Here is a 13519-nt window from a genome sequence, read left to right as displayed (position 1 = left end):
GGAGCCGCTATTGTGGCCAGGGCTAGTGGGTTTGCCCGAGTAGGCTCCAGGCAAAACCGGAAGGGAAATAGAGGGAAAAAATGAGGAAAAAAAATTTTAAAAAAAATATGTAGCTAGCGGGGAGTGGGAGACAGGGGTGTCGAGTAGTGTGGTGTCATGTATGAGAGCAACGAGAGAAGGCTCATCTCGACGGGGATATTTGTGAGTGGGTGGGTTCTGTTCGTTTAGATCGAAAGGAAGAAAAAAGACCGCATCAGTTCGTAACGACCAGCGCTGGGCAACGAAGGTACTACTACTACTACTACTACTACTACTACTACTACTACTACTACTACTACTACTACTACTACTACTACTACTACTACCACCGCCACCACCACCACAGCAGTAGTAGTATGTATGTATGTATGCGTACGGAGTATGGAACGTATGGGACCGCTGAACAGTCCCTCGATCACAGCTGGCCAGTCAAACACCAGCGCACACTTCACCCACTGCTCTTTCATCAAAGAGGTTTAGTTACGACCCGACAGTCTGGTAACCTTGCTTGGCAAAATAGCAGTGCGTGTCTCCCTATCTGATTGGTAAACACAGCCGCATGATCCGAGAAAAAAGGGGAGAGAGGGGTTCCAGAGACTAACGCAGTCCGTTATGGAGGATAGAAATGAAATGGTGAGAATGATGGAGCCTCCTGTTTAGGCAAGAGGGGCTCTCCGGCCACCCGACCCTTGATGGAACCAGCAAATAATCACATCTCTTCAGGCTCGTTTTGGCTTTGATCATGAATCATTTGTACTTCTATGTACGGAGTACTCCGTAGGTATCATCGGCTATTGTTCATTCCCGTTGGGGGGTGTTTTTTTTTTTATTTTTTTTTTATTTTTTTTTAAAAAAAAAAATTAGATCATTCCGTATGTTTTGTTTACTCCGTACTTTTCCCGAAATCTTTCATTTTCTGTCGATGATCAGCATAGAACCCTTTTGATCCATGAGTAGGTACGCCTATGTTAGACGACACTAACCTTTTCTTGCCATGAGTTTCATCCAGTCATGCAAATAATATAGGCGTTGAAGATCATACGAGCTGAGACATTATCAATACCCATTCCAATTAATCATTGGGGAAAGTACGCTGCCAATTATTGCATACGCCTCCCCTCCAAAATCATAAGAATTCGGGGGAAATAACCAAAAAATCAAAATTAAATAGAAATTTAGGGAAGGAAATGAGAAAATAAAAAAAAAAAAAAATGAAAATACACAATATAGATGATTGCTCAATAACAATCTACGTACTCTGAATTATTTCCGATTTGGAACTGGTGAATGTGACCGGTCTTCGCACTAACTCTTTAGGCGAGCAGCAGTGCGTGTGTATATCGCAGTGGTCCGTTCTCCTTGCCTTGTATGTAGTCCACCCCAGTCCCTTTCTTCTCCTAACGTTCATTATTGAACTCGGTGGTGGAAGGCCACCGTGGCTGCCACTCGCTCCACTTGAGTGCGCAACCGTTCCACCTCGTCGATCATATCTGCGAGGTCAACACTCCCGGCCGGGCCCGGGTCTCGTCCACGCACCCCAATATACTGCCCAGGGTCCGGTTGTTTTCTGGCCCTACCAGATCTTAAAGAGCGAGCATCAGCGGTGGAGAAGGCTAAACCAGTCTGAATCGATGACACGGGGCGACTACTCCCCCGTGCTGTAGCTGTCGGCGGCCATTGACTATTGCGCCGCGAGACAAAGCGGCGACCAGATTCGTAGGCCCAGATGAGAGCTACAAAGGGGAGGTGCGTTGCTCTGAGCAAAACGATGCGCACCCGGCGGATATGCTCCGCAGGCAGAAAGAGCCTCAGTGGGCGGATACAAAGTAGAGGGATGAGGTTCTGTGCATCAAGGTTCCATGGTTAGCGGCATGGGCGAACCACAACACCCTTGCAGTACTAACCAATGGTGGCATAAAATAGGTTAATCGTCGAGAATTACTGCTTTCCAACACGTAAATAGATAACCTGGTCCTACACGTCAGCAGGGAATAATCGCAAGGAAATGGATACCAGTAAAACTAACTGAAAAAGATATTCTTCGCGAGCGTGAGCCATAACCTACGAGAATGTCGGGTAGACAAGTTAGCATTCTTGGACGAATCAGGCTGGGACGCCCCACACTAGATTGAACGTACCCCTTCTAGGCTCATGCTCATGAGACTGACCAACGAAGAGATCAGTAACAGGTTCGTCATTGAGACGAAAATTAGCCTGTGATTTGCACACATCAGTTTTCATATTTTTATTTTGATGTAAGTAGAATTCTCATGCCAAGTATCGTGGGGTTACCGGCGTACGACCCAAAACAGCGCATACAAATGCAACTCCCAAGGCCACAAAAAGAAGGAATAAAAAAAAAAGGGGGGGGAAGGTTAGAGCCTGAGAGGGATTGATAGGGCAAAGACGGCGGCATTGAGTTGGATAGCGCCATACTATCTTGAAAATCTTTCCAAATGTCGAACGTGATCGAAAGAGTATGCGGCCAAGTTCATGAATGTACATGTGGCGCAGTATACTCCGTACGGGAGGAGAAACTCACATCAAGCCGTAGCCGAAGATCGGGGAAATCTAAGAATTAGCGCGTCAGTCAACTTAACACCATGACCAACCGATTTTCAAAAACCCCGGTAATTATGATTCGGGCTGCATGACAGCTGCTTAGCGCATTGTACTTACTTCGTGAGCGATGTCCTAATATCCAATCGTTTCAGCCACCATTAGTTTGAAGAACACTTCTACGCCAACGGAATACAACGCACAAAGCCTAACACGTTCGATCTGCCTCGCGTTGTTAGTACAAACAGTCTAGCAACAGGGGATTCACCGTAATACCCAAAGAACACCTTCACTAAAATCCAGGACATTTGCCTAAGAGAAAGTCGGTCACGGGCAAGCATGGTGAACGTCGTCAAGAACCCTGCAGCGCCACAATGTCATCATATGAGACTACCCTCAACGCTCTAGCGTGCCTCAGCGCCACATACCAATGTATAGGACAACTACAACGGGCATAAACCGGAAAAATGACTTTGTCTAGACCCGAACGATCAGTCTTATCAGCTTCTTCGTCATCGGAGTAGCCCCGGGCATGGTACCATCTCCTTCAGAACAGGTATCTATGCATAGCACTTGTCAGCCTGTCCAATGACATGGATTTTTTTTTCTTAATGCAGGGTCGGCGGGGCCGACGTACCAGACTCCCAAAATAGGAATTGAGGCTGACAAGGGAGCATATCCTGTTTGCCACCGTCAGATCCTAAACATGGACTTGAAACTTAGTAACGGTAAGTGAAACTTGCCTTGGAACTAGGAATAGTGCCTCTAACGAAAGTATATCAAATGACAAGTCTGTAATGTAATCACTATCCTTGGCCAACCCGATGATCCCTAGACAATATTCGGGTTTAGCACATAGGAGGGGGCGAAACAAGGGCTCGCTCACCCCGATGGCACAGAATCCTAGTCCAGCTGAAAAAGCTGAAAGGACGGTAAGGCAGATTCACAGGGGATAATGACTCACTTGCAATGACAAAGGCAAGTCCGGTACCTATTATTCCCATATTCCACAGCTTCCAGAAGTCCATCTGATAGAAAAGCATCCCTGCATCTGCCATTCCGCTTACTTCATCATAAGCGAAGGCAGCGATCCAGAAATACATCAGTGTTTCAAAGATTCCTATACCTGTAGGCTTTCGCTCAACTAAGACCGCGTAGTATAGGACTAAGAACGAGACAAAGAAAGCCGCTTCAAACGCTTTGCGATATACCGGAACCCGCAATCGAGAATAAGGATCCGCCGTCCTGCATCGCAACTGTATTTCAGCAACTGGATGAAGATTGAGAAGCATTGGACATGTTACCTTTTATTGAAGAAGTGTGGTTTCTTTGTCGAGTGCACACTCAACGTGTCCCAGAAAACTATCTCTCCTTTCCAGATATGGTCAATGACTCTCTGTACCACTTTTTGGCTGAGAAATTTCTTTGCATGAGCAATAGTTGCAATTTCTAGAGCATTCAGTCCAAAAAACAGTGAGAATTTCTCCAGTTCATACGCATCATGTGTGAAGTCGTGGGAGCCTCGATTATCATCCTCAAGTGAGCTACCTAGACGCCTCGTGCCGCCAAAGAAGCGATACAAAGACGACGACGAGCCCAGCAACAATGGTACTCTCTCATTCTCTTCTAGTGTCCGGTGGTTAGTGGCAGCAGCAGAGGCATATCCAGAAGCACCCATTTCCGCATGAGGAAGGTTGATAGCCTTCTGTGTGGGCCATGTGAGTTCCTCAAGTAGGTATTCAAGAGTTTCCCGCTGATTAAGGTGACAGACAAATTGCCAGGCAACATATTCACAAGCGTATCCTCGACTTTCACTTACGCCCCAATCATAATCGGCAGCATTATCGAATTGCCACTTCAGGATCCTAAGACGAGTGAGTTGGAACCCCTCTGATGAAGGAAAGACATAAATATATCAAACTAAACTTACATCAATGCAGGAATAATATAAGTGTTATGTGAGCTTTCCACTAAAGAATGAATAAGCAACCTGAGACTATAGCCGTGGGAAGTAGATCCAATTTGTTCAAAGGTATATGAGACATCAGATATAGTTGATGCCAAATAACTAGACAAGAGCATGTCAGGGCCATGTCCCAAGCACGGCAGTGAGTGCGGAAGTTACTTATATAGCTTTCGGATCACGTCAACTAACGGTTCATTGTCATCAATGATCGGAATTTCGGGATGCTCATTTTCATGGGGCCCTATTGACGACGTAGAAGAATCCAAATTGACTGAAGGCATAGTGGTCATAGGTTATCCAGAAGCTGCCCTCCGGTTCGATGTCAAGGTCGCTCAGCCCAACTTCAGGCTTTACGATCGAAGAGCCTGGTAATAATTAGCGGAATCCATCACTGGAAGCGTGGTCGTGGTCGTGATTGAACGTGGCGCTTCTTGACCGAATCTGTACCTTCGATAAAGTGGATGATGGCCTTGGCGTAGATTGACGACGAAATTCTTTACGGACTGATATGGATAGCATGGACCCAAGTGTTATCGATGCCCTTTGATTCAATCTCCAAATATGCAACTCGCGATAAATACTTGTAGGTATCATAAGTCACTGAGGGGCACGGAAGGTGGAGTTTTGCAGAGCAGAATAAACGGTGAAGTTAATAACTCCTTAATGGGTTGACAGCTATCAGTAAGACGGGGACCGGCTGTATTGAATCATGTCGTCTGATTGGATAAGGCAGTATTCTTGAGCCTGATAGTTAAACAAGCTTTCCTCCTAGTACGGTACGCCATTGCGTCTATCGGGCAGAGTCTACGCCTCAGGCACCAAGTTCTCCTGAAGAATTGACGGCCGAGATTTAGCAATAGCATTCCTTCTTTAATACCAACCCTTTAGCGATAAGTTACCACATCTTATCAAACGCCACGCATCTGCAAGGCGCCGCTCTAAATATGATTGCTTCCATTCAATTTATTTTATCTTTATATTTTTTTTTTCAATCGCGCCTCTTGTTCCACAAAGATGATTCTCATTAGCGCGTAGTAAGCTGCTCTGGGCGGTCCCTCCTGTCAATACGTATAGTTTACGGAGCAAATTACACCGCCCGTATCATGTGACATTTACATTACCAACGACGACACCTTTCAACGCGTCAACTTCACCTGTGCGAGGTATGACTTCCAACTGCTCGTTTTTCTGTCAAAGCGTTATCGTAGATTTGCTCTGTATATGAGACAGATGCTTCCCCCATCTTTGCGTTGATGGGTTTCATTGCTTTCAAAGGCCTCTGAGATGAAGGAACTTCGACATGGGCCAAGGTTATTCACTTACAACCCTTTCAGCGGGTTCGGCCGGGATCGATATCCCCGAGCTGTCAGACTTGACATATGAAAAATCGATGGGTGGTGGGAGATTTATGAAGAGCATCCGGGCAAGGCAGCAAAATGGCCTCGTTTTTGTTAAGGTAATCATGAAGCCTTTTCCTAGCATGGAGCTAGAGCCATATGTCAAAGCTATAATTCGTACGTTTTTGTTTATAAGCCGTGTGCCAATATGCCCGAGGCGCTCTAACTTATCAGGGTAGGGGAGCGCAAGCTGCTTTTGGATGTCCCCAATGCCTTGAGTTACCAAAGAATCCTTGAAACTGGTACCGGCGGTTACTTAGTTCGCCAATACATCCACAGCTCTCTTTATGACCGCATGAGGTATGTGCTGAACATCTAACTCATGGACTTCCTCTAACCGGCGTAGTACGCGGCCTTTCCCAGAGGATATTGAGAAGAAATGGATTGCGTTCCAGCTTCTGTGTGCATTGCGAGATTGTCATGCGCTCGATGTCTTCCATGGTGACATCAAAACGGAGAATGTCTTGGTCACATCATGGAATTGGCTCTATTTGTCAGATTTCTCATCATCTTTCAAACTAACATTCCTTCCGGAAGACAATCCTGCTGACTTTCACTTCTACTTCGACACCTCCGGGCGACGAACCTGTTACTTGGCACCTGAAAGGTTTCTAGAAGCTGGTGAGAAACGAGAATCTGAGCAAGTTAACTGGGCCATGGACATTTTTAGTGCCGGCTGTGTAATTGCAGAGTTGTTCTTAGAGTCGCCCATATTTACTTTGAGCCAAATGTACAAATATCGAAAAGGCGAATACAGTCCGGAACATGGCCAGCTAGCCAAGATCGAGGACCCGGAAATTCGGGCATTGATTCTTCACATGATTCAGATCGACCCAGAGTCAAGATATTCTGCAGAAGAATACTTGAGCTTTTGGAAAAACAAAGCCTTCCCGGAGTACTTTTATAGTTTCCTCCATCAATATATGTCTCTCATGACAGACCCCTCCTCGGGCAGAGCACAAGTTGAAGCCGAATCTGCCAACAGGGGAGAGGCCGATGACAGAATAGACAGGGTCTACCTTGACTTCGATAAGATTTCTTATTTCCTCGGTGCATCAACCAAGACTATGAAAGACGGCTCTAGTCGCACTACCTCGAGGCTTACTGGCAATACTTTCCCTGTCCAGCTCGATTTGCCCCAATATGGGCATCAAGGGGCAAAATCTCAGCCACAAACAGACGATGGTGTTCTCATTTTCTTAACACTCGTTGTATCTAATTTACGCAACACGTCTAGAGCGTCTTCCCGAGTCAAGGCCTGCGATATCCTTCTTGCCTTTGCTGAGAGATTGTCTGATGAGGCAAAATTGGACCGCATCCTCCCTTACATTATGATTCTTCTTAATGATCGCTCTGATTCTGTGAGGGTTGCAGCTATACGTTCACTTGCACAATTACTGGAGATGGTCCATGTTGTGTCTCCAGTGAATGCTTATCTGTTTTCGGAATACATTTTTCCAAGGCTTCAGCCATTTGTTTCTAGTTCCAATTCAAAACCAAGTCCGCTGGTACGCGCCGCGTATGCATCGAGCATAGCATCTCTAGCGCAATCATCCCTCCGATTTTTGGATATGATACAGGCGCTACGCACAGATACCCGCCTGCCAGCTTTGATACCAGCGGGCTCTGAACCCAGGTGGACCGAAGACGCCACCTATCACAATCTTTATGATGTGGCAAGGGTCGATCTTCTTGAGTACTTTGAAGCTCATACCAAAGCTCTTTTAACCGACAGCGATGCGTCAGTTCGACGCGCTTTCCTTGGATCTGTCTCCAGCCTCTGCGTCTTTTTCGGTAACCTCAAGACTAATGAGGTTATTTTAAGCCACTTAAATACGTATCTGAATGATCGTGATTGGATCCTAAAATGTGCCTTTTTCGAGGCTGTCGTGGGTGTTGCAGCTTACGTTGGGAGCACAAGCTTGGAACAGTACATTTTACCATTAATGGTACAGTCGATGACTGATCCGGAGGAATTTGTTGTGGAAAGAGTTCTTCGCTCGCTTGCTGCGATGGCCGATCTCGGACTATTTCAGCGATCGACCACCTGGGATCTCCTTGACATCACGATACGTTTCTTAGTTCACCCTAACGTGTGGACCCGCGAAGCAGCTGTGACATTCGTTGTCAACTCCACCAAGTTCCTATCAGTGGCTGATAAGTATTCTATCCTTACACCACTTATTCGGCCTTTCCTTAAAGTCAACACTGTAAGGTTTTCAGAAGGTGATATACTCGACGCGCTTAAAAAACCTCTTCCAAGAAATGTATACGAGTTAGCCTTTATATGGGCTTCCAAAGTTGAAAAGGGTATATTTTGGAGAACAGCAAATCGAGAGGGAACTTTCAGCCTCGGTACGAATGACAGCTTCATTCCCAGAGGAAGCCAGAGAAGCTCGAGTTACTCTCTAAGCTCGTACTCTAGGAACGAGGAAGATGAACAGTGGTTGTCCAGGTTAAAGAATATGGGGATGGGTTCTGACGATGAGCTTAAATTGCTCGCGCTCAGAGAATACATATGGAGAGTTACTGCGCGTCAGGTAAAAGAGTCTGAAAATGGGACTTCTGACCTGAATAACGTCATTGCTTTGACGCAATATGGAGTAAACCCTCAGACCGTTTTCTTTGACAAGAATCAAAATGTGAAGCCACGCAGAGCCTCATCGGCCAAGGATCAACCTAGCAAAACTGGCGAGCGCAGACCACATACCATCACTGATGCTTTACTCGATGCTTCAACTACGATTGATAGTAGACCTAACTCTCGTAGAAAGCATGCACGTTCAAGAAGTCAACTACAGAGAGAAATAGGGCCTATCCTGACTACGCCAAAGCAGGATACCTTGGATACCCTTCGAGCAGCTGAAAGCTCACCTGCCTCGTCGCCAGTGGCATCGTCACCAAGCGCTGCGCTAGGATCAGGGCCCTTATCCCGCCCTAGCTCAGACACTGAGCGAAGACTTACTGAGGGAAGAAATAGCCCTGGGCAAGAAAGCTCATCAACGCCGACTGACGCTGAAAACCCAGTGGTGAGGAATCTAGCCACTGGTGTACAGAAGAAATCCAGTGCCATAAGCCTACTCAATCGTAAGGAGTCTGCGAAAACTTACGCCGAAACCAGTACGAGCTCTGCAAATGCATTTGGCAAAGTCGATGTTCCATCACATCGGGGAACGCCGCAGCCATCTCCATTGTCCGTTGCTCATGACGGGAAAGCTCTCGAGAATGGGCCACAACAGTATCATGCCAGTCACTCATACGGAGGACATAACCCTGTCATCCTTAGGTTACTCGATAATGTGTTTGCGGAAAACTACCCTACGGACTTCTTTGACCTAGGTCCTTATGTCAAAGAAATAGATACCAGGCGAGCGATCAAGAAAACCAGCGGTTACGAAACGAACAAGGTATGGAAACCAACTGGTGGACTAGTTGTCATCTTTGGTGAGCATAGTGGGCCGGTGAATAAAGTCGTAATAGCGCCGGATCATGCGTTTTTTGTCACTGCCTCGGATGATGGCACTGTCAAAATCTGGGACACAAGCCGTCTTGAGAAGAACTTGACGCCCAGGTCTCGTCAAACTTACCGCCACTCTACCGAAGCTAAGATCAAATCGTTGACCTTTGTTGAAAACACGCACACTTTCATCAGCGGTGCTACCGATGGGAGTATTCACGCGGTAAAAGTTGACTATAAAAACGTTAACGAGACCGTTCGGTACGGAAAACTCCAACTCGTACGCGAGTACCAACTATCAGCGGCCGAAGATGGAACTGTGGAATACGCAGTCTGGATGGAACACTTCCGTGTAGATGCACAGTCCACACTATTGATTGCAACGAACACATGCCGGGTTCTGGCCTTGGACATGAAGACTATGCTTCCTGTCTTTTCTCTTCAAAACCCTGTTCACCATGGGACGCCAACTACATTTTGTTGCGACCGGAAGCATAATTGGCTTTTGATAGGCACGACACATGGCATTCTTGACCTTTGGGATCTTCGCTTTCGAGTGAGGTTGAAGGCATGGGGCCTTCCTGGGTCCAGCATCATTCATAGACTTCAAGTGCACCCGACTAAGGGACGGGGTCGGTGGGTCTGTGTGTCGAGTAGTGGCAACCATGGCAACGAGATCACAGTCTGGGATATTGAGAAAGTCCGCTGTCGTGAAGTGTACCAAACGGACTCACCTGGAGTAGGCAACCAAGCACCTAACGGTGATGACACCAAAGCGAAACAAACACTCATGAGCTCCAAGGAGTACGAAGCCTGGCACGTCGATAGTGACCGGCCCGAAGGGATGTTGAGCCGATTCGCAACGGAGGGACCTATGTCAGGAGCTATCGAGCAAGGTTCAGGACCATCCCCTTCTAGTACACCTGCGGGGATATGCGCTTTTGCTGTTGGTTTTGACACCCCTGATGATAACCGGGATAGCAGTACCCGCTGCGGATTCATTGTGTCCGGTGGATGTGACCGCAAAATTCGCTTTTGGGACTTGGCTCGACCCGAATTATCCTCGATTGTCAGCGGACTGGACGTTGTTTCGGAAAGCGGAACAGCCGGAAAGCCGCGTTATGAAGTGTCCCAGCCGGGCCCATCCCTTGTAGTGACCTCCGAGCACTTCCCTAATTCTAATGCAACTGCCGCTACTACCGGCTCGGGCGGAAAGAACAACAAAAAGGGGACAGCCGGAAGACTGCCACGCAGCACTGTGATTAGCCTGCAGCAGCAACAGCTCCTAAAGAGTCACTTAGACTTCATTCAGGATGTCGCAGTACTCCGGGTTCCGTATGGAATGGTGATCAGCGTCGATCGCGCCGGAATGGTTTATGTTTACCAATGATGATCATGCTTCTATCATGTATAGTAATACGACTCAATGTTAATAGTGATAGAATCACAGCTGCTCAAAGCCTTCCAGACCATAGATTGAGGATACTACATAACAGCAGTTTCTGCCCGTTTCTACGATATATTTCGGATGTAAACTCTGTATATGATGATGTTAAAAGTCTACCTCTCCCCCCCCCCCCAACACTACTAGCGGAACGACCGGGGGGGATAATATATATGCAAATGCGAAACGAGAAAAGACAATGAAGACTACTCGATCACAGCCAAGCATATAATGCTTCATGAACAACTGAGTTCTTTAGCATAATGGTGACAGAAATATATATATCGCAAACCCACTACTTAATACCATCAATCCCAACCCCGCAGCAACTTAGGTATATAGTCTCTACTAGTAGCTAGCACTAAATTTGTACATGTGGGAGTATTGAGGGGTGGATAGCGTGGTAGATGAACCTATATACAAGCCACTTTTGAATGGATGATTAGTCTGTCTGGTATGGTGTATAGTGTTCCAATGCTTCGAAAGTTGGTGCTGGGGGCTATAGTTTGGTCGAAATTAGGTTATATGGATACTCTGCTTATTTGAAAGCTCCAATCAAGTAAACATGCTTAAACTATTGGGCCCTCTCATATAATATGTGTAAGCTACGGGAGATTTTAGATGCTTTAGCCTGTCAATTGGTTCTCAATAGGCCTCAATTACCAATAAACGTACCAGCCAGCTAGCTCAATTAAGTTACTCAAAAAGAGATGTCATGCCCTAAAAAGGAGAGCAGTTCATCTGCATGGAACACAAACCAACAAAAGTTATGCAATCTAACTAACATCGACTAAATTGTCCACGGTTTTGGGGCGCCTTACCAGACGGCTGGCAACAAAGAAAAGGAAATTGCGGAAACCTTAACACGGGTCGGGGAAAATGATAAGGTTATTAGCGCTGGTAAATGCTCCGCGCTGCAAGGGTTTGGGTTATAATATATATGGTCGTTGGACTTGTGTAGATGGGTTTATGTGCTTGGAAAGGTCCATGGCGCCGTAGCCTAATGTTTTCGCACGAAATAGCTGGGAATGAACACGTGCGCGACGACTATTGCTGCCTTGCCATGTGTTGTTTGGTGTAGGTATATCCTATGTACTTTTGTTGTCCCCCTATCCCAAGCCCCGTTTTTAATCAATATGATATAATATGATATGATATGTATCATTGTATATTGCCCCTTAACTCGGGATATGGCGGGAGGAACGGTCCAACGGTCAACGGGCCATGTACCCCTGTTCTTAGCCCGAGCGGCGTACAGGTTCGACGCTCAATATAGATACATGGAGAGGTTTAGCAGTATAGATAGATGAGTAGTTGAATCGGTGGATCCGAGACCGTGGATGGTGAAACACTAGACAGTGGATAGATCACAGACTGGCAGTAAATGTCATGCACTTCGCCTTTGTTCAAGGGAGACGATTGTTATGAACTCTCATAGTGCCGTCCATGATAATTGCTAATTAAATCATTAGTATATGTAGGGTTTAGTTTTGCTTCGCTCTAAGCAGGGTATATGTACAGGAAGCTCATGTCAAGAACGGAGAGTATCAGGAGTGGTATATACCGTTTGCTTCTAGATGGGGTTGCTGGGATTATGAGCAGATCAGACGGCGGCTTTTTTTTTTTTTTTTTTTCTTTTTTCTTTTTTTCTTTGCTTGCTGTCCCTGGTTAAGATTAATCTGCCCCGTGGCGTCATCTCTTGGCTTTACTTTGCATTCTGACATTGGCCTCAAGAGGGTATTTACATGTCATGGATTTTGTACAGGTCAATTAAGCTGACAATGACATACAATGAGGGTCTCCAATATTGAAGATGCTGACGGAAGAGTTCGACGTCCGAGCTCGTCAACAGGAACCTGTTCGCATATACGTTTCGGAATTAGGCTGCTACACCAAAATACAGACTGAATCAGAAGGCGTAGGAAGTAGAGTGTGGTATCAATAAACAATAACAATGCCGGTGATCTAGAAGAGTAGCCTCTCTATCTTGCTATACACGTTGAAATAAGGTACTGCGTGCTAAACATCTTGTCCTTTTTTCCAAGATTAGCCCGACAGCATCCATGGATAATCGCTCGGCAAGTGAATCTTGACCGTAATTACTGGTTCGCCTAAGAGTCTGGGCCGCTGGGTCAGAACCAGAGAACCGAACCGAGATTCCCGTGAGGGAACCCATGGAAAAGAAAGACCCCACGACGACGGGATCGTGTTTGTTATTTATTACCTGTACGGAGTGGTCAATACCGATACGTGGAAGCAGAATTTTCCTTCTATTGTTCTCTGAAACACACAGCTAGTTACATATTACATGATGTGGCTCACGTATTCTCCGAGTCGATAGTGACTTCGATAGTAAGTTACTATAAAAATAGCGGTCAGTTGCCTGCCAGTGCTGCAAAGATGTCATGATCAATCAGTTGATTGATGGGGTTCGACCCGTCATTTTATTATATCTTGGGATTGCAGGTCATCTCGATTCCTGGGGCCCGAATCTAGATCGTTTCTTTTTGAGAGACTAAATCTGCAGGTAGTGACCAGAACCGCTGTCTGTGTGTTAGTACAGCAGCTGGATGGGGTCGGGGAGAGCCTGCCGTATTTGACAGAAGCATCGTGTAAGAGGTTTTCGGTTGGGACTCCTATTTGTTAGAAAGGGATAG

At 46.2% G+C, this 13519-nt stretch overlaps 2 protein-coding genes across 2 annotated transcripts; one reads left to right on the top strand and one right to left on the bottom strand.

Annotated features, from left to right (window-relative positions):
- Positions 1-1342: 1342 nt before the first annotated feature.
- Positions 1343-5138, bottom strand: BDV27DRAFT_74254 (uncharacterized protein). The gene is made up of 17 exons (XM_032077458.1): positions 5012-5138; positions 4724-4929; positions 4529-4666; positions 3903-4463; positions 3563-3843; positions 3342-3429; positions 3236-3278; positions 3138-3158; positions 3027-3075; positions 2875-2959; positions 2802-2820; positions 2719-2733; positions 2582-2610; positions 2178-2253; positions 2066-2100; positions 1944-2007; positions 1343-1881 (listed from the first exon to the last, which is right to left on the bottom strand). Exons 2-17 carry the CDS (start codon positions 4852-4854, stop codon positions 1447-1449), a joined length of 2070 nt encoding a protein of 689 aa, XP_031921169.1. The 5' UTR covers positions 4855-4929; positions 5012-5138; the 3' UTR covers positions 1343-1446.
- A 336-nt stretch (positions 5139-5474) lies between these two features.
- BDV27DRAFT_74251 (ubiquitin-binding serine/threonine protein kinase VPS15) lies at positions 5475-10879 on the top strand. The gene is made up of 3 exons (XM_032077457.1): positions 5475-6078; positions 6141-6261; positions 6308-10879. Exons 1-3 carry the CDS (start codon positions 5865-5867, stop codon positions 10806-10808), a joined length of 4836 nt encoding a protein of 1611 aa, XP_031921168.1. The 5' UTR covers positions 5475-5864; the 3' UTR covers positions 10809-10879.
- The last annotated feature ends 2640 nt before the right edge of the window (positions 10880-13519 follow it).

This window comes from Aspergillus caelatus (genome assembly GCF_009193585.1).
Source record: "Aspergillus caelatus strain CBS 763.97 unplaced genomic scaffold BDV27scaffold_367, whole genome shotgun sequence".
Taxonomy (NCBI): Eukaryota; Fungi; Ascomycota; class Eurotiomycetes; order Eurotiales; family Aspergillaceae; genus Aspergillus; species Aspergillus caelatus.
The sequence above is the reverse complement of the archived record's forward strand: the minus strand, read 5'-3'. Positions and strand labels throughout refer to the sequence as shown.

Excerpts from the sequence above, each read along its gene's own strand:
- BDV27DRAFT_74254 (XM_032077458.1), bottom strand. The coding sequence starts at position 4,854 with ATGACCACTATGCCTTCAGTCAATTTGGATTCTTCTACGTCGTCAATA. Across the intron at positions 4,464-4,528 it reads TATATTATTCCTGCATTGAT|GATCCTGAAGTGGCAATTCG; the intron begins GTAAGTTTAGTT and ends CACTCGTCTTAG. Across the intron at positions 2,101-2,177 it reads TGAGCATGAGCCTAGAAGGG|GTTATGGCTCACGCTCGCGA; the intron begins GTACGTTCAATC and ends ACATTCTCGTAG.
- BDV27DRAFT_74251 (XM_032077457.1), top strand. The coding sequence starts at position 5,865 with ATGGGCCAAGGTTATTCACTTACAACCCTTTCAGCGGGTTCGGCCGGG. Across the intron at positions 6,079-6,140 it reads ATATGTCAAAGCTATAATTC|GGGAGCGCAAGCTGCTTTTG; the intron begins GTACGTTTTTGT and ends TTATCAGGGTAG. Across the intron at positions 6,262-6,307 it reads TCTCTTTATGACCGCATGAG|TACGCGGCCTTTCCCAGAGG; the intron begins GTATGTGCTGAA and ends TAACCGGCGTAG.